Source organism: Telopea speciosissima, chromosome 2 (genome assembly GCF_018873765.1).
Source record: "Telopea speciosissima isolate NSW1024214 ecotype Mountain lineage chromosome 2, Tspe_v1, whole genome shotgun sequence".
Lineage (NCBI taxonomy): Eukaryota > Viridiplantae > Streptophyta > Magnoliopsida > Proteales > Proteaceae > Telopea > Telopea speciosissima.
In genome coordinates, this window is record NC_057917.1 from 63,389,231 (window position 1) to 63,409,053 (window position 19,823).

The 19,823-nt window shown below is 39.9% G+C and overlaps 1 protein-coding gene across 1 annotated transcript in view; it reads right to left on the minus strand.

Annotated features, from left to right (window-relative positions):
* LOC122651478 (neurochondrin) overlaps window positions 1-12,851 on the minus strand; it is a 47,828-nt gene extending 34,977 nt beyond the window's left edge. The window contains exons 1-7 of the mRNA XM_043844872.1: window positions 12,746-12,851; window positions 12,413-12,587; window positions 12,146-12,308; window positions 7,194-7,330; window positions 5,559-5,662; window positions 5,266-5,361; window positions 4,593-4,686 (exon numbers count right to left, since the gene is read on the minus strand). Of these exons, the coding sequence (XP_043700807.1) occupies window positions 4,593-4,686; window positions 5,266-5,361; window positions 5,559-5,662; window positions 7,194-7,330; window positions 12,146-12,308; window positions 12,413-12,587; window positions 12,746-12,748 (772 nt within the window). The 5' untranslated portion in view covers window positions 12,749-12,851. The remainder of the gene's footprint in view (window positions 1-4,592; window positions 4,687-5,265; window positions 5,362-5,558; window positions 5,663-7,193; window positions 7,331-12,145; window positions 12,309-12,412; window positions 12,588-12,745) is intronic.
* Window positions 12,852-19,823: the final 6,972 nt, after the last annotated feature.

The window sequence follows — 19,823 nt, forward strand, 5'->3', positions numbered from 1 at the left end:
TGAATTAAAGAGACCAAATATGTCATGTAAGTACATAAATTCTCAAAATGAATACTAGCAGAGTAGCAGTTGTTATATTTTAAGAAAAAACCCAATCCAAATTTGCCAAAAACATTCAAGAATCTAGACCTCATGCAATGTAATGCAGTTGCATTGGACTAGTTGGATCAATATCATCCCATATGGAGGCCTACACACGAGTTTGGCAAGAGAAGGATCAAAGATCAGGGCTGTAGATGGGGTTTAATGCTTGTAACCAGTAGAGACGGGTAATCAGTGAAAGTAAATGAAGTTCGAAGACAAACAGAGAAAGAAATAAGAAATTAAGACTTAAGAGGAAGACTTGCAGGCTGGAACAAGACCAAAAAAACAGGGTAACCGTATGTGAGTATAACTAACCTCAGAGATGAAATTTTGATGGATAAATCTGGTCCTCTTGGCTGTGCAGTTGATCATAGAAGATCTGATTAGACAGAGAGGAATAGGATCTCTCAGGAGGAAGGGAGAGAAAGAAGAAGACAGATAAGGGAGAAGAGCACGATGGCCAGCAGGCCCACACCACACCAAGCAATTCAAAATCAATTCTTCCACACCATACCATGTCATACCCGCACCTGAATTGGGTCGAACTACTAATTTTGGAATGATGTCTCCCACCATGGCACCCATTGACATTGGTGATTTATGGACAATGACCATTGAGGACCAAGAGGTGAGTTTTAAAATTCATTCAATGAGTTGGTTGAGGTCTTGAGGCAAAGGCCTGCTGAATAAGCTCAGCAGCAGCCACCGGTTGATCTGAGAGGTCGATCCATTATCATCCGGTGGTGCTGAACTGCCATTTAGCATTAAAACCCTGTAGGACCCACATGCCATGTGTCGGGTCTTCTTGCTCATGTCTCACCACATTGTGAGATCTATCACCTACTTTGGACACCTCATAGAGTGGTGATGGTGGGCCACCTAGCCTGATGAGCAGAGTTAATGCAATTTATATTTTAAAGCTGCACAGGCAAACAGGCCTCAGTGACTAAAGGCTATAAATAGAATCTTAAGCTCAGATTTCATTTCATTTCTTTCCTAATTTAGAAATTGAGCTGTGGAGAAGAAGGTAGAAGAGAGAGAAGAGCTGGAGGGCTGAAGTGAAGAGTTCTTGCTGCCATTAGTTGCAACCGGCTGTCATTAGAGCTTGGTAAGAACACTAGACTTCAGATTTTCTCCCTTTTTTGCTGTATTTCATGATCTAAGGTGTAAGAACTTAGTTACCCTTAGCTAAACCCTTACATATAGAGCTGGAAAGATCAATGTGCTTCTTCCTCGGTGAGTCCTACACCAAATGAACCTAGTCTATATGCATTTAACTTAGGATCTGGGGGTTTATTGTTCAAACACCTCTAAACGCAGATTTTTGGTTAACTTGTCTAAGTGGATGCTAAATCTTGTTAATCAATGAGGGATTAGGGCTACAATCAACCCATCATAGCCTATATTTGATTTCCCCTCTGATGATTCTCGAAGTCCGGTTCTTGATTCAACTTGGATGAATCAAAACTCAAAATCCGAGCTCTGCATCGACCATTGATTAGAGCATCCAGTGACCTCTGCAGACTAAGTCTTTGATGGTTTTGTTTCGGTACTTGGAGTCCAACCTTACACTAACAATGCTATAATTACACTTGTATTTCGTTAGAGATAATTTGATCAGTGAGGCCTATACGGGTTTTCTTATTGGGCTTGATTCCAGGATTGTTCACCGACTCAAAGTCAGGTGAGGAGGAAGTTTGTTTTCTTTTATGAGTGTTTCTGATATTTTATTTAATTGTATGTTGCATCAATATGCTCTGCATCATGTGTGAATCGCATATCATCTTTCATATCACAAGTTACGTTGGATAGTTGAATGATGAGCATGAGGTGGTGATGTATGAATTGTTGAGAAACTTGAGATGCATATTGGAATGTTGATCAATGTCATGTGTGTTTGTATGGACGTGATATGGACACGAATTACACCCTCACGCATGCGCATTCATCATGAATAGGAGCATACGCCTAGGACTTGTACCCTGTGCTACACCCCTTGCCAACAGGGCATAAGGTGTTCGATACCAATGGCAGTGACCGATGTGTTATTTTCGGGATGCCATTCCCAAACTCGGGTGACCGATGTGTTATTTCCGAAACCGGGCGAGGGCTAGGGTTATCAAGGGGGTTTGTTGGGTGACCGATGTGTTATTTCCGAGACCGGCAGGCTTCCACCTGCAACTAGGGTTGTATCGCTGGGTGACCGATGTGCAATTTCCGAGACCAAGGATACAGCCTAGTGTGTTGCATTAGCATATATACCCTCATGAGACTTAAGCATTTTGTTTGTTAGGCGTGATTCTTGATAATAAAATATGTCATGCATTTCATGGACTATGTGTGTATGTTTTTGTGTTTTCCCCTCACTAGGCTCAGTGGAGCTCATCCCCCGAGAATTCTCACTTTTTAGGTGATTTTGCAGGTGAGGCGGAGATGATCCATGATGTTGATGCCTCTTTGTCCATTGCTAATCTGGGTGGTGACCTTAGGAGTGCCGATCCAAATGAGCACAATGTCTCCTGCGCTTGTGACAGCTGTGCTTTCAATGGATTCTGTCAGATGTGACAGCTGCTTCAGACTTTATTCTTTTAGTTATGTTTATGAACACTTTGGATGCAACTAATCTTTTGATTATATGAGGTACATAATAAAGAATGTAAAGTCAAGAATTTGATACTCATCCCTCGAGAATTCTCTCTTTTTAGGTGATGTTGCAAGTGAGGCGGAGATGATCCATGATGTTGATGCCTCTCTGTCCATTGCTAATCTGGGTGGTGACCTTGGGAGTGCCGATCCAAATGAGCATGATGTCTCCTGCGCTTGTGACAGCTGTGCTTTCAGTGGATTCTGTCAGATGTGACAGCTGCTTCAGACTTTATTCTTTTGGTTATGTTTATGAACACTTTGGATGTAAATAATCTTTTGATTATATGAGGTACATATTAAAGGATGTAAAGTCAAGAATTTGATACTGATTATTACTTTATCATCTAGGATTCCGATATAATCTTGACATTTACATTATATACTTGATCTTCCTCTGCATCTGAATATTTAATTCTTGTGATTTAACTGTGATTAGAACCACTGTAAATGTGATCCTGGTGATTATGTGAATGTCGATGACATTCAGTCACATGAACCCAGGCTTGGTTTGGGTGGGGTGTAACATACCAAGCAACTCAAAATCAATTATTTAAATGATTCTCATTCTATCTTTCCATTCGTTGGGCACACATATATTTAAAGAAAATAAAGACTCCTACAAATTGCAACTATTATCAATCTATGAAAGTAAAATAAAGTTAAACAAGGAAACTGAAATAGGGAAGCTATCTCATATGTAATCTATCCAAAATAAAATATTACAATATATTCTCCCAAATAAAATATCTCCCTAAATATCCTACTAGACCAAAAATCTATTTCGGGCCCAGTTCTCGGTCAGGGCTCTCAAACAGGTCCGACCCAGTCCAAGGAAGTGCTCCTGCATCACAACACCCCCAGGGAAAATCGTAAAGGTGAAGGCTGTCAATGGACTCCTAGATTTGCCATGATCAGACTAGCATGAGTGCATGACCCAGCATGGTCAAGATTTTAAACTGCAGCTTGATTTAGAGATGGAGATTGGGCTGGGCTCAGGTTGGATAACCTCCAAACCAACCCATTGGGCAGTGAGTGAGAACACCCAAACCACAGGACTCAAAACAAAGTAGTTGAACAATTTGTTTTATCATTAATATTTGTTAATAAAATATTAAGAACTTGCTATAGGATATTATGTCCTTTCCCCCACACTTCTAACCAACTCTGAGCCATGGTACCACCCAATGACTCAACCTAACCATTAATACCAACCAGAGCAAAGTCGACCCATTGGAACCTTCAATCCAAGTTTTGATCAAGAACTTCTCTGAACTGGTACAACCCATATAGTTTTCTTTTAATAAGAAAAACTAATAAAACCCCTACAGTATCCCAAAATAAATAAATAAAACCCTACCCATATGATTTTCTTTTCAAAACCAGAATGGATGTCAGACCATTTTGACCTGGCAGTCAAGATTGTTCTGAGCAGTGAATCAATATGCTCATTCCTGTCTGTAAGAAGTACATTCACCATGAGTTATCTCCAACAAGAGAATCCCCAGTGCTGTACCACCACTTTCCTGATTTGAAGATAAATTCATTTCCTAATGGCAGTTTGTTAACAAGCTCCCTCATGCTTGGATATGGACCACATTACAAGCAATGAGCCTAACTGGTAGATGACAATCCATGACCAATGCCACTATAACCCTAGGGTATCCTGACACCTACCACAAAAGTTGACAACTGTGGAATGACCCCTACAATTATAAATAAAAATACGATCCATAAAATCAAGGAATTCTTCCATTTTAGGCCATTGTACATTTTAAAAGCTCAGCATCCATAGAAGGACTAAATCTACAAGTACTTATGGTAACAGTATTTCTACATTGCATCAACAAAGAAATTCATCATACCAACACGATTCTGTAAGACCGCCACAATACCAACACGTATATAGGTTGCCCAAGTGTCGTCTAACAATGAACGGAGAGCATCATGCAACAATGCCTAAAAAAATAGCAAGATGACATTAAATATCTATAAACTTAAAAGGATTAAAACTTCAGGACATTTAAAAGATAAAGTTGATAAACATAAGTCACAAATAACAACACAAATGGCAATGTGCCTAAGAGAGGAATCTTACGAAAGCATTTTATAGGTTGATATAACCATTTCATACAAACACAGAGAAATCAAAGTTGGGAAATACAAAGATTGAGTGTTTGACCAATGTTTTGAGTCGCATGAACAATAATAAGGAGCTATCTGAATGACTTTCTATGTAAGACTAAGCACAATATGCTCTAGATGAAACGCAACTGCTACACTGTCACCTATACAAGAGTAAAAACTACAACTCATATATAGTGACTTTGAGGTAATAGCATAATGCAGCAGACCCAATAGTAAACAAGTGAGTATTCACGATTCCATAATCTAACCAATAACTTATGGTGCTTAGTATCTTCTTGTAACCAAAAGAGAAGGAATTAAAAGTAGGCTAATATATAAACACATCAGTGCAAGTTAACATATTTTGTAGTAAAAGATGTTTTCTAGAAATAAGAAAGAGAGCCTTCATACAGCATTTTTTGAGGGAAGTATGGCAGAGAGTAGGTGGAGCGCTTCAAATTTGAGGGCATTGTGCAGCAAAGCAAACTGCCTAGCTATTGCAGCCACCTGAATTAACAGAAACACTTTAGAATCTCTAATGGCGCAAGTAAAAACATAAGGATATAAAGGAACTTGGCATTGATATAATAACAAAAATGTCACTAGAACAAAATTCATCAAAATGAGGGTGAGGGTGCATCACTAGAACAAATTCTCCCAGAAACATAAAATATATTAAATGGCAAAACAACAACTAGACTCACCACACGCGACAACTCCGAAGGATATTCCATATTAATGACATCTAGAGGCAGTTTACCCAGCATTAGCTGCACAAGTTTCATGGCGAGCTCGAACGAGTGAGAACCTTCACAGCAATGGCATCTCATAAATTTTGAGTAGACAATAGAAATAAAAATAAATCACATATGGTTTTACACAACGTAGGTTGACCAATAACAACAGTTAATTGTGATCCAAATGACTAGGAAAGGAAAGGTGCAATAGCCATCAAACTTTATATTGATATACAGATCAAGTGGCACAAGGGATAACTTAACTAGAGGGTCCTCTGGTCCATAATCCAAAAGATACTTTGCATTATGAATCATATGCAAGGAAGATACCATAGAAAGTAATGGGGGACCAGAAAGGAGAAGAGGGAATCCTGGGGCTACCAGGTATGACCTTTTCTATCTCTGCTGAACACTGGGACGAAGGGGTGGTTCGATTGGTTTGCAGTAGGGTTTCGACTTTCTTTTTTTTTTAATTCGCTGTTACAGTGAGATAGGAGCGAAAGGGAATGTGGGTTTGGGGTTTCAGTGGGGTCGAAGGAGAGGGATGGGAAATGGAGGGTGAGACGCAGGCTTTTTTTAAAAAAAAATGGGAATCACAAGGGTTGCTGTGGTTGATGGGAAGGAGATGGGATATTGGTGTGAAGGGTCGAACAGCAATGGGGAAAAAAGAATACAGGGAAGAAGAGAGATTGATAGAGGAGGAGGTCGGATCCTTTGGCTCTGATACCAGATAATGGGGGACCAGAAAGGAGAAGAGGGAATCCTGGGGCTACCAGGTACGAACTTTTCTATCTCTGCTGAATCTACTCTTCTCTTCTCTCACTTATTTTCTTCCCTTTTCTTATTTACTGCTGCTACTGTGGACACCAAACCGCCTCCCCCCCCCCCCCCTGAATTTTGATTCTGCCCCTTTTCCCAGTTTATATTAATCTCTTAACAGCACATTACTTTGGGGCATTGAATGCACTTCAATATCCTTTTCTTTTTTTTTATTGCATGAATACCACATCCCCAATCCCCACAGTTTCTGTTGTGCCTATTATTCCCCTGTTTATGACTGTTATTAATTAACCACCTGGTTTAGGGACTGCTTGCATTGATTAGCTTGCTGTCCTATCATTTAGTGGCTGCATGTTAGAGTTTTCATCACAGCACTTATTATTTTCAGAACTTTGAACCTAGTTGCACTCAATTAAGTGTTTTGATACCATGTCCCTATCCCCATGTTTCCCCATGGTTTTTCTTGTCATGTTTCTGCCTCTAATTAGGATTTTGATTGCTTATTACTCTTTTATAATCTATTTTACTTCATGTTAATCATCTTTATATGCTGCTGCCAGTCTGTCTTCATAACTTTTCCCTAGGACATTACCTTTAGTCTAACTTACCCAACCAGCCTTGTAGGACCCCTCGTCCCTAGGGTTTCCCCTACATCAGAAAGTGTGCTAAACCTCAAAAAGAACTAAGAAGAACTGAAAATTGCACAACAGACCAAGGCTTCAATATACAATTGTTGCACATTTATGATTGAATTCAGCTCCAGAATATAGTACTACAGTGAAGTATTACCATCAATTACTTTTTAGCAAGTCAAGAAAATACCATCAGGCAAGGCATGCATGCAAGAAGAAAGCACATTCATGCCTCCAGACTCAAACAGTATTGTAGGTCCATCGTCAGAAGCAGTTGATACTAGAAATAGAATTTCATAGCATTCTTCAGAAAAAGATAGGCCCAACCTGTAAATATTACAATATTACAGAACATTTGATCAGTATAACCTTTTTCAAACAGTTATTTAGTCCACAAGTAATATAAAAGAAACTTGTAAATATTCAATTGCCTAATCACTTGCTGGCAGAAAAACAGAATCCTAAATTTTAAATTTGACAAATATAAGAACGAACTTTGATTAACTTCTAAAAGCCACAAATTATTAGTGAACATAAGACAAATAGGGCATAGTTGAACCAGACCACTGAAATTCTATTGATAAATTGGCCATGCCTTCCCCCAAATAGCTCAAATTCAAAAGATCTTTGTCTAGTTGGAAATGTAATCAAAATGTTTCAAACATGAAAATTATTGTGAAAAATGCTAAGGGCATATTTTTAAGTACAGAACGCGGGGTGGAGGGGGGGAATCCGGTATTACCCCAAAAAAAAAAAACTCTATCAAAGATTTTTTTTAGCACACACCGCTTACAGGTTGAGGTTGCTGAACTGCAACAGCATCACCCTTGATTCCATGAATCATAACCCATACAAGCACCACAATCCAATTGATGTGCTCTAGGGAAGGGAACATAGAGTTATTAGAATACAAACCCACAAGACAGAATCACAAGGAACCAACAAACATGGAACAAGAACTTGTGAGATCTCGTCATATCTCGCTATTTCAAAAGCTCGAGACGAGATGATGGTCGAAATCCATTTTTACCCCAACTCGGTCGAAATCTAGGTCGGGTCGAGATCCCAACCGAGATTTCGACCCAAACACCATTATATGAGTGCCAGATCTCGACCGAGAGGCGAGATCTCGGTGGTTTTAGTCATCTTGGTGGGAAATCTAGGTATACAGACACCAATTTATGCAAACCTTGGTATACAGACACTTATTTATGCCTAATATCATTTAAGTAAATGTGTATTTACTTCAGATTTTATTCATAAATAAGCAAATACCCCCTATTTAATCCAATAAAAATAGTTACAAAATCAAATTCCAAAAGGATAAAAAGTTAACCCCCCAGTTCAAGAACAAAAAACTGAATTTTCGACGGTAGGTGCAATTTTCAACTTTCTAATGTTAGGGTTTTTCTCAAATCTAAAAATTCCATAAATCTTAATATGATAAAACATTACAAAAACCAATAATGCGGTAAAATATTCATTTGTTTTGATGTCTAAAAAAATATTTTCATTCAGAGCGATTTTGACAGCATTCGCGCACACCAAATTAAGTTTTTTATATAAATCAGATTTAAGCAATCCTGGACTTGTTGTAAAGCTTTCAAAAACTTAATTTGGTGTGTGCGAATGCTGTCAAAATCGCTCTGAATGAAAATATTTTTTTGGGCAGTAAAACAAATGAATATTTTACCGCACTTTTGGTTTTTAGTAATGTTTTACCATATTAAGATTTATGGAATTTTTAGATTTGAGAAAAAACCCAGCATTAGAAACTTGAAAATTGCACCTACCGCCGAAAATCCAATTTTTGTTCTTGAACTAGGGGGTTGACTTTTTATCCTTTTGGAATTTTATTTTTTAACTATTTTTATTGGATTCAACTAGGGGGTATTTGTTTATTTATGAATAATATCTTAAGTAAATGAAATACAAATTCATTTCCTTAAATGATAGACATAAATAATTGTTTGTTCTAGTTTCTAGCATAAGTGTCTATCCTGGTTTCCCACTAAGTGAAACTCCTAATTGGATTTTGATTTTTCAAAATTTGATAGTGTCATTGTGTTCAAATGGCCCAAAATAGGCTGTATACCAACTTTCATGACCAAAGTAGGTCCAAAACACACCGAAACCAGCCATCGAGTTCACAAAAAAATAAATTACCCCAACTCGCTTTTTGGCCAGGTCGAAACCTGAACTTGAGACGAGTTCTTGAACCTCGCCAACAAACATGATATGTGGACAGAATATAGAATGACTGACAACTCTAATTTAAACCAATGGATGAGACTGAAATCCCCATCGAATGAAGGTAATGTTATGATGAATACAACAACAACTCGGCCTTATCCCAACTAAATGCGGTCGGCAACATGGATCCTTACCCTCCAATCAGCTCTGTTCGAGGTCATACTTGATATAAGGCCCAAGTTGTGCATGTCCTTCCTCACCACTTCTCCTAGAGTCATATTAGGTCTACCCTGCTCTTTTAGCTCCTTCAATCTGAATCAAATCACTCCTCCATAATGGAATATCCAAAGGCCTCCATTAAACATGGCCATGCCACCTCAAGCGACTTTCTTGTAGCTTATCATGTATCGGAGCTACTCCCAATCAGCTCTAATATGATTATTCCTTACTTTATCCTTCCTAGTTTTGCCATACATCCATCTCAACATCCTCATCTCAGCTACACTGAGTTTATCTATATGACGCTTCTTCAACATTCCGCACTATACATCATAGCCGGTCATATGACTGTCCAATAAAATATTTCTTAAATTTTATAAGACAGCTCTGATTTTCATTCAGCACAGGCCTCCTGTTATGCAGAATGAATGCTCAAAATTGCAGATTAATCCAACGGGGGGGTTGGGAGAAAGTGAGAAACAAACAGTAACAGAAAATAGAAATTAAGAGAACTAACTATAACTTTTGATCCAGCAGTCTGATGAGACTCAAACTGGGATCCAAGAGAGCAGAAAAAGGGAAGAGTAACATATCAAAATCTCACCACAAACTAACAGTTAGATCTGACCAAAAACTAACGGTAATCTTCCAAAATCATGGACTGAAGATCAACATAATAATCTGTTGTCAAAACAAACCTATCGCAGGCACAAACAAGGCTGGAAAACTTCAGAATCGATTAGGAGGTTGAAGAGAAGTTACAATTATTAAAATAAATAATAAACAGCACTGATATAACCTGGTTATAAGCCACGACAGTGGAAGGGATCTGCTGGAGTATCGCTGAACTGAGAAGAATAAAATAGAAGAAGACAAGAAGAAAGAAAGGTTGACCTGGTTTCACCACCGAAGGCCAAGGGAGGTGTCACCACAACCCAACCTAGGGTTGCATCTTGATTCACCACAAGTTGCTGCTCTATTGAGAAGATAAGTTTTCTTTTCAATACTCAAAACCGATGGGGGTAGATGTCCCTTATTGTATTTATAAATTGTAACTAAAAAACTATTACAAACTAAGACCCCCCATGCGTGGAGGTCTCTAGGAAAAATAGAAACTAAACTCCAATATTGCTTTTACATAAAAAAAAAGGTCTACTTTCTAAAAGAAACTCCTACTTAGTAACTAGACTTGGTTACAAAAATAGAAACTAAGTATTGCTCAATACAAACTAGAAACTAAGTTATGACAGTAAAAGATCTCCTTCAACTTGATATCTCCAATGGGGCCCATAAAAATCTTCTAAAAACTCTTTCCCACGCAAGGTAGCAACCAACTCCAGAATATCCCCACGCAAGCTGGCTATGGGGCCAATAAATCTGTCAAAATCTCATCTTTAGAACTTGTTGTTCAATGGCTTCTTGGGGCAGAAACTTGGGCTTAGTAAGACCAACACATGGGCCCAAATATGGGCCTGAACATCACCAAAAGAGATGGCCAACAAAAGGCCTTGGTCTGGGCGGGATATATGTTAACCCATCTGAACTATCTAGGGGCCTGTTTGGACTCGCCTTGCATTGCATCACCAATCCAGCTTCAATGAAGTAGATATGGTCACCACCAATTCTGACAATGCCAATATGAACCGTATGAAGGCATTATTGTTCTAAGATTAGATGATCCAGCATAATCAGTCAGTTGATTCAGAGTTTTGAGTATATATATTTTGCATCAGTTTACTGTATTTTCAAGTGAATCCCATATGATATCTTCAGGTATTACTCTATTGTTGCCACCCCCATCCCCAAAAAAAACTTACTACTGTTTTGATCTATCTTTTTTCTCTCTCCTGATAATTTCCTCTTTTTTTTTAAGAAGTCAAGAGGAAAAAGTACAAGGAACCATTCAAAAGTGGGAAGCCCCCAACATACCCAAATTTCATAAAGAAAGAGGTCCACCAGTCACACAAAAATTATGGACCACTGCTCAGCACTGTACTAAGGCCACAAAATTGTTACGATCTTTTGTGTTAGAAGCCCTAAAAATTCAATTCTAAATATAACCACAATAACATGTTCCACCAAGGACTTTGATCTTCATAACCAGTTATCTTTTGGTAAATAATGACTTTATCAGAAAAGTAATTGTTTCTCTCTTCTCTTAGGCCAGGATTATTAGTCTCAGAATTCTAAGCAGAGGTGGATAACATCTCACATCAGAATGTACAAATTCTCAAGAAACAACGCAGGTCAATATCATAACTACAATGGAATAATTGAAGGGAGCCCAGGTAAAGCCCCATTGCTGAACATGACCCTTCCAATTTTTCATGTACTTCCTCCACTGGCATTCGCCAAATGGTCGCTGAGAAAAACTTACCGGCTAATGTATGGCTCCAATAGTTGATCTACCTATAATTCAATATTAAACCTTAACATCAGCATATATTGTACCATATGGTCCATATCGCATTGCTGTTGGGCCTCACCCAACAATTACACTAATTTGACTCTCATCATTGTCCTTAATGGTCTCCATTTGAGCCATATGCATCCCGTCAAAACAAGAATAAGAAGCATAAACGGTTCTTAAATAAGTCTATCTCGATTTAGAATAAGAAACATAAGAACTTGTGTGTATATCTGAAAGAAATTAAACAATATCCACAAACTAAAATTCCTTTCAATACAACCAATTTAATGCATAAACCAGTACAGGGCGAATGATCCTACCCTTTCGACAATATTTCCAGTATGAGAGGAACCTTGGATACCATTTCCTTGGATGAAGCAATATCAGGAACACGACAAAATGCAGCAAGTATTGTAACAGAAAGTTGTAAATAGGCATCCCGATTGTCACCTTCCTTAACACTAATAGTCCCTTTCCCCATCCCTAACGAAACAAACAGTAGACCGTCAACAACAGAGTACAGCAATAATGAAAATGCAAAACCCAAAAGATAACAATAAAGTGTGTGCGGGAATGCGAGAAGTTACCAGTTTTCAGGAGTCGGTCGAGAAAGCCAACTCCAACTGCATCATAAACCCTAATAATGGAAGCATGGTCGTCCCCCTTGCAAAATTTGGTCGCCATAAGTAAACCCACTAGCCGTTGTTCGTCTCTTTCTCCTTTCAGGAGCTTCAGACAATCTTCGAGACCGGGTCCTTGATCCTGTAAATCCAACAAGAACATTTAAAGAGATAAAGGAAATCTTTTTATTTAGTACATGAGTTCATAAAATGGAAGAGAGTCTTATCAAACAAAACTGCAGTGTACGTAGATTTGGTCACAGACAAACAGATGACAACAGGAAAGGAAGATAATCTCACCATTGAACCAATCAGGACCTAAGCAGATTTCTGCTACTTGTTCGATGGTATAAACAAATAGATAGGGTTTCTGGCAGACTGTTTTGATCTCCTTCTGCTAAGATTTTTACTTAGTTACCTCTAGTGTTTGAGAGCTTCCCCAAGTTTCTACTTCGACGTCTGCTTACTGTTCAGGGTTTTTTTTTCGCTTCCTTTTTTTTTCTTGTCGATCCCTCAAGCGTAAAGCTCTGCCACGTGGTATGCTAAATGATTCCTAAATTTTGGGTACAAGACTACAACTGGACCTAAGGTTTCTCATAAGTCATACCCAGATGCTGCCATCATCCCATCAAAATTTCAGAGAACGTATATGTTGGTCATGAAATTCTGCGTCGTATGCCTCTCTATATATATATATATGAAAATTCAGCTTCATGGCTCTAAAATTAGACCTTTGTAAGGCCTATGATATTCTACCAATCCAAAAAAAAAAAATGCCTATGATAAAGTTGAATGGTTTTTTTTTTAACATACCTTCTTCAAGATAGGCATTGATATAAAATGGCTTAAATGGGTGATGCAATGCGTTTTCATTGTTACTTATCATATAAAAATTAATGGAAACATTGTTAGTACAGTCACCTCTAATCCAAGCAGTATAGGACAAACTAATATCTATTGGAGCTACAAGACTCAAAAATTGGGTGTGCCTTGGAGACTTTAACTCCTATTAGTCGTGGAAGGAAAAACTAGGGGTTCTAGCAGCAACAGCCACGATTCTCTTCAGTTTCAAGATATGCTCAATGGATGTAGCCTCATGGATTTAGGAGCAAAGGGGCCCGTCTTTACCTGGAGCAACAAACGAATGGGTAATGCCAACATTCACATCGCCTTGACAGAGCCCTCTCTAATCAAGCTTGGAGATGTCGATTTAATGATGTTGTGGTCTTCATTCGACCGGTAATTGGATCGGACCATAAACCAATTTTGGTGGACTTAAATGGAGGAAAATGAAAGGGCCTCGTCCCCTTAGGTTCGAAGCAATGTGGTTTAGGCACTCAAACTACAAGAGTATTGCTTCCAAGGCGTGGAACATTCATTATAAAGGTTTAGCAGCTCATATACTTCACCAGAAAATGGGTAACTGCCAAACAATGTTCAAGAAATGGAATTTTGAAGAGTTCAGACATGTTCAAAGTAAGATTAATAGCTTCAAACAAGAGCTGAGCCATCTTCAAGACATTGAACAGTCAGTTTACTCACAAGAGAGGGTTAATTGTGTATTGAATCTCTTAGCCAAAGAGCTTGCAAAGGAAGAAGATATGTGGTATCAAAAATCTCGTATAGACTGGATATAAAGTAGAGATCTCAACACCAGCTACTTCCATGCTTCTACTCTCCAATGTCATCACTCGAACAAGATCTTGAAGGTTAAGCTACCAAATGGTGAATGGACTAAATCTGAATCCGAAGTGTATCACACCATGCTAAACCATTTTGAAGATCTTTACACTTTGGAGAATATCAATGCTGATGAGCTCAATAATATTTTAAATTCAGTTTAGGCAATATTTTTGGATGATCTTAACCTTTGTACCCGGCCCCCTCTAATGGAAGAATTTCACCCCGCCCTGTTTGCGATGAGTCCCTTGAATTCACCAGGCCCGGATGGACTTCCTCCGGCTTTCTTCCAAAGGTACTGGGATATAATAAAGACTGGCCTGTTTGAGTTTGTTTATGATTTTTTTGTGATAGGTCATATGCCAAATGAGCTCAATAGCACCCTTATCAGTCTTATTTTGAAGATTGCCAATCCGGAGACCACGGACCACTTTCGCCCTATCGATTTTTGCGGTGTTGCATTCAAAGTCATAACCAAAATCATAGCCAGTCGTCTTCAAGGAGCTCTGTCTACCATTGTCCCACCTACCCACCTAATCGGCTTTTGTGCCCACAAGGCTCATCTCCGACAACATTTTCATGGTGCATGAACTGCTCCATTACATCAAAAAGAAGAAAAAAAGTTGAAAGAAGTTTGTGTCCATAAATTTGGATATGAATAAAACCTATGATCGTTTAGAATGGCCTTTCATCGAGTAGGTACTTCTAAATTTGGGTTTTCAAGCTAGATGAATTTCAATGGTCATGGTTTGCATCACCTCTGTTCGATATAAATTATTAATAAATGGAGCAGTTCGTGGTACTATTTCTCCAACCCGAGGCATCAAACAAGGCGACCCTCTCTCCTTGGCCATCTTTATCCTTTGCACCCAAGCTTTAATCTCCTTTATCCACCAAGCCGAAAAGAGCATCTTATAAAAGGTATCAAGGTCCGTAACAGAACTCCTATTATATCACACATAATGTTTGCAAATGATTGTTTGCTTTTTTCAGAACTAAAGCTTGATATAGTGTGCAATCTTAAATCTTGTTTGGAGACCTATTGTCGTGCTAGTGGTTAAGCAATCAACTTGAAGAAATCTTCATTGGCTTTCAGCCACAATCCATCTAAATTCAAAATTTGGTTCTCTAGGATTCTAAAGATCCTTATACTGATGGCCCATCGAAATATTTAAGCCTCCCAACATAGTTTGGAATCTCTAAAGCTCAAACCTTTAAATATGTTGGGGAGAGAATCAAGGTCGATCGAGTTCAAAGTTGAAAATCCCAGTTGTTAACCCACACGGGTAGGGAAGTTCTTTTCAAAGCAGTGGCATCCTCCATGGCTAATTTTGCAGGCTCTCATTTTAAGCTACCTACATACTTGCATTCTCAAATATGAAAACTTCAATAGACTTTTTTTTTTTTTTTGGGGGGGGGGGGGAAGCTAATCAAGTTTCTAAGATCCATTGGATATCTTGGGCAAGGCTATGTTGCTCCAAACAAAAAGGGGGTATAGGCTTTAGAGATTCAGCCTTACACAACAACGCTCTTCTCAATAAAATACTATTCCCCAAAACCTTACTAAGCTAGCCATTACTAGATCGGGGCCATGTTGCTTATTGGACCACGAAAAGGGGGGTCCAGAGAAAGGTTTCTTAAGCATGCCACAATCATGAATTGCAGGATTAAAATCAACTAACTGGGAAAAAGTTTTAGTAGTATCTCTATCTTTATCTTTATTATCAAGTTTTAGGATTTCATTGAAATCCCCCCAAACACATCCAAGCCCCCATCACATAATGACTTAACTGTGCTAGCTTTCTCCACCATACTATGACACGCCGGGGTTCCTCATATATAAAAGTGATTTGAAGTAGTGCACTTAAGAAGTGCAACAACTGTAATGTCAAAAAATTTTACGAGATACAAACAATAGGGAAGCTAAATATCATTAGTCCAAAGTAAAAGACAAACCCTACATGATCCAAATGATAATAAAAAGAGAATCCCAACCTCTGTTTTAAATTTATTTTGACGAGTCTAATGCTGTTTAGTAGGGGTGTCAATGGGTCGGGTTGGGCCGGGCCTGCCCTAAACCCTAACCCAACCCTAGAGGCCTTAACCTAAACCTTGACCCGACCCTACCCTGCCAGGGTTTTTCCTGACCCGACCCGGCCCTGATTGACCCTGACCCTGACCCTGATTTTGTCTGTAATCCCATGTGCCTTTAGGGCTTTTTTTGTCTTTTGCTTTTTAATTTTTTTATTAGGCTATATATATAAATAAATATTATACCAATATATATATATATATATACAATATTATATACTTATAATTAATACAGGGTTGGGTTGGGCCAGGCCGGGCTAAGCCCGGGATCTAAACCCTGACCCGACCCGACCCTGCCAGGGCCAGACTATAACTAAACCCAAACCCGCCCTCAGGGTTGAAAAATCAGGGTTGGGTCCGAGCTGGGCTTTATTGACACCCCTACTATTTAGACTCCACAAAGAAGACTAAACAGGGTCAAACATGGTGCACAAACGCCCAAGTGTTGAATTGTTAGGGCACTTTCATCGCCCTGACAATTCCATATGCTATTGGCCCCTAGGGTTGCTATGTTAAGGGGTACCCGTTGTTTTATTTAATATATTGATTTTTAATTAATTTAGAACCCCAATCGACTTATTATGATTCGATTGTGTTCAATTTTAAACCGTTGATTTCAATTTCGATTTTGTTCAATTTTGACACCCTCAAGTCATTATGCTATTGCCATCAAATGCTTACCATAGTTGTGGTAATGATTCTACTTAGATGTTGATGACATGTGAGCCTGGATCACGTCCTAATACAAGATCGGTCCTTATTATCAAAAAAAAATAAAGGTTGGTCCTTGGGGGACATTGGATCCCATTTGGGTGGAGATCAGGTCCCAAGGATTGACCTCGTACAAGGACCCGATCTACACTCTCTGGGGCAGTAGATCCCATTTGGATGTAGATCAGATCCCAAGGACCAACCTAGTATGAGGACCCGATCTGCAATCAGGGCATGTCTAGTGTTCGAGACTTCCCATTCCCCACCCCACCCCACTCCACTAGGAGTTTAGATCTGCTACCCACATGGGGACAGGTGGGGACAGATATGAACCCTCCTTGAGGTGTGGGGCCACCTCCACATGGGAGTTTAGATATGCTACCCACATGGGGACAGGTGGGGTCAGATCTGTCCCCACCCGCCCCCATGTCGGTAGCTGATCCAGATGGCTCCACTAGTTGGCCTTAATTTGGGCCCTTGATAGGAATGGATGGAAGAAAAAAAAAAAGAGGGTGGGGTGAGAGTGAGAGGGATATTATGCCATCTCAATGGTGGGTGAAACTTTCGCCCACTAAAGGTAGCAGCAAAACGAAATCTGTTGCGTCACCTCGGGAGTGTTAGGTTTTCTCTCTCGATAGAAACTTTTCAAAACCCTAAGGCGACTTGCTGTCGCCACCTCTGTTCGTTTTCTCTGCCCTTGTGGCGTGTTATCTCTTCGTCTATGTGACGTGCTACCTTCAGCCATGACTCTTGGAGGCTCATCGGACGTTGTTGCCAACGTTGATGCCGACGACGACGATGATGACTAGCGTGTGCAACTCCGCCCCTCCTGTGCCCTTCTCCCTCACCCTCACCGGCATCATCGTTCTCACCGCCACCCCCTCCTTGTCCCTTACCGCCCTGCTCACCAACGTCACCGCCTCCCCCTCCCTCACCGGCGTTACCGCCCTCCCCGCCACCCCCTCCCTCATCGACTTCATCTCCCTCACCCTCACCACCACCCCTTGCCCCTCCCCCTCACCTTTTCCACCTTCCCTTTTTCCCATCCCTTCTTCCCACACCATGTCTCTCCTCTTTTCCCTGCCCATGTCCCCTCCCCCTTCCCCCTTTTTTCGGCCATGTCATCTCTCTTTTTTCATGTTATTTTTCTTTTTTAGGTTCTAGTTTTGCAGGTTACGCTGGTTCTTGCATTGGTGTCGCCATGGAAATGACCGGCTCCATTACCCCTCTCGCCATTCAGATCTTGTGGCCCTATCACCGTTCACCGAAGCTCCTCTCGGCGCAGCAGCGTGCCGGCTCACGTGGGTATGATGGCGTAGATCTTCTCGGCACTTATGGGGTCCCTTCTATTGGCACGACAGTGCATGCGCTTATCAGTTGCTGTGTTGACAGCACTTTATCTGGGGCAATGGCTTTCACCCATCCCCCTCTCTGGAGGACTCAGTCTATGGCATGCGAGACCGGGTCGTTTTTCGTTTCGTCGGTTTGGGTTCTGTATACCCAAACGTTCTGTTGGTCATGCTATCTATCTTTTTTCAGTATCTTTTTATGTATCCTGTTTTTCTGTTGGCATTGGGCGTGCATGAATGAATAGCCTGGTTATCTACCAAAAAAAAAAAAGGAAAATTATAGTGCCACCCCCTGAGGTTTGTATAAATTATAGCGCAACCCCCTGTGTTTCCAAATTATATAGCTACACCTCCTCAGTTTTGATGATTTGTTACAATCAACCCCATTCCATTATATCATTCCCGTTATGTTGTACAGAAATGGTAATTCATGACCTAAAAAGACTAATTTACCCCTAATAGTCATTTGAGCTTCCCACACCCTTCTCTGCCCTGTTACTCGAACTAAGGAGCTTCCCTCCCCGTTTTTGGTTCTCTGCAACTTCAGAAGAGGGCGATGTATACAGGGAGGGTTCATCGCCATCCCATCCCTGCTACACGATTTGAGAAGTGTGCGACCACCGTAGCGACTTGAATCCATCTCTGAGAACTGCGACATTGGAAAGCCATCATCGAGATCTGCAACCTGCGACCACAACCTGCAACGACAACCTGCGACGAAGGTCACTCTAGTAGGTAGGAGTAACTCCACACACTCTGATCAAGTTCTGATGGTCAGATCTGGAGTTTTAATATTTAGGTTCCCGCAATATTAATAGGAGGGATTAATAATTGGTTTCACTGAACTCAACTTCATATACCAATCTGCATATCCTGATGACCACCACCACCCTTCACTTCATTGGTTTCATCGAACTTAGCTTCATATACCTCCTGGGCTCTCTTTTCTTGCTATAATGGTTGCATCTCTTCTTGCCTTGGAGGCTCAAAGGGTTCAACACCACAAGCACCCCACATGAGATTCTCATCTAAAAACCCAAACCCAGATGGAATTATTTGAGATGAGGAGATGGGTATGCTCTGCCAGAAGATCGACTAGCAAAATCAAAAGAAACCTGCAAGTTTTGGCCTTTAACATTCCAAGCAAGATTGGGATTTTGGTATTCATAGGAGGGATAAATAATTGTCATGGTTTCATGAAATGGAGTATGAATTTGAGTAGAAGCAGTATATGCAAAAGATGGATGAGGAGGAGGAGGTGGTGGTGGTGGCAATGTGATAAAAAGTGAACTTGTGTTCATTGGTCCATCTCTCATCTGTGAATTTCTCATCTATGAATTTACTGAGAAATTGAAGTGGTTTCTTGGTAGATATGAAGATTATTGCATGCATTGTTATTTTTATTGCTGGTAAACTGATGAGAAGGGAGGAGATTGTGAGTTTTTGGATCCAATCCGTGTGCAATCAGTTTTTTCTTAATGCATGAGTTCCAAAAATTCTTCACCTTATTATCTGTTCTTCCTGGTAGATGCTTAGCTATCTGGGCC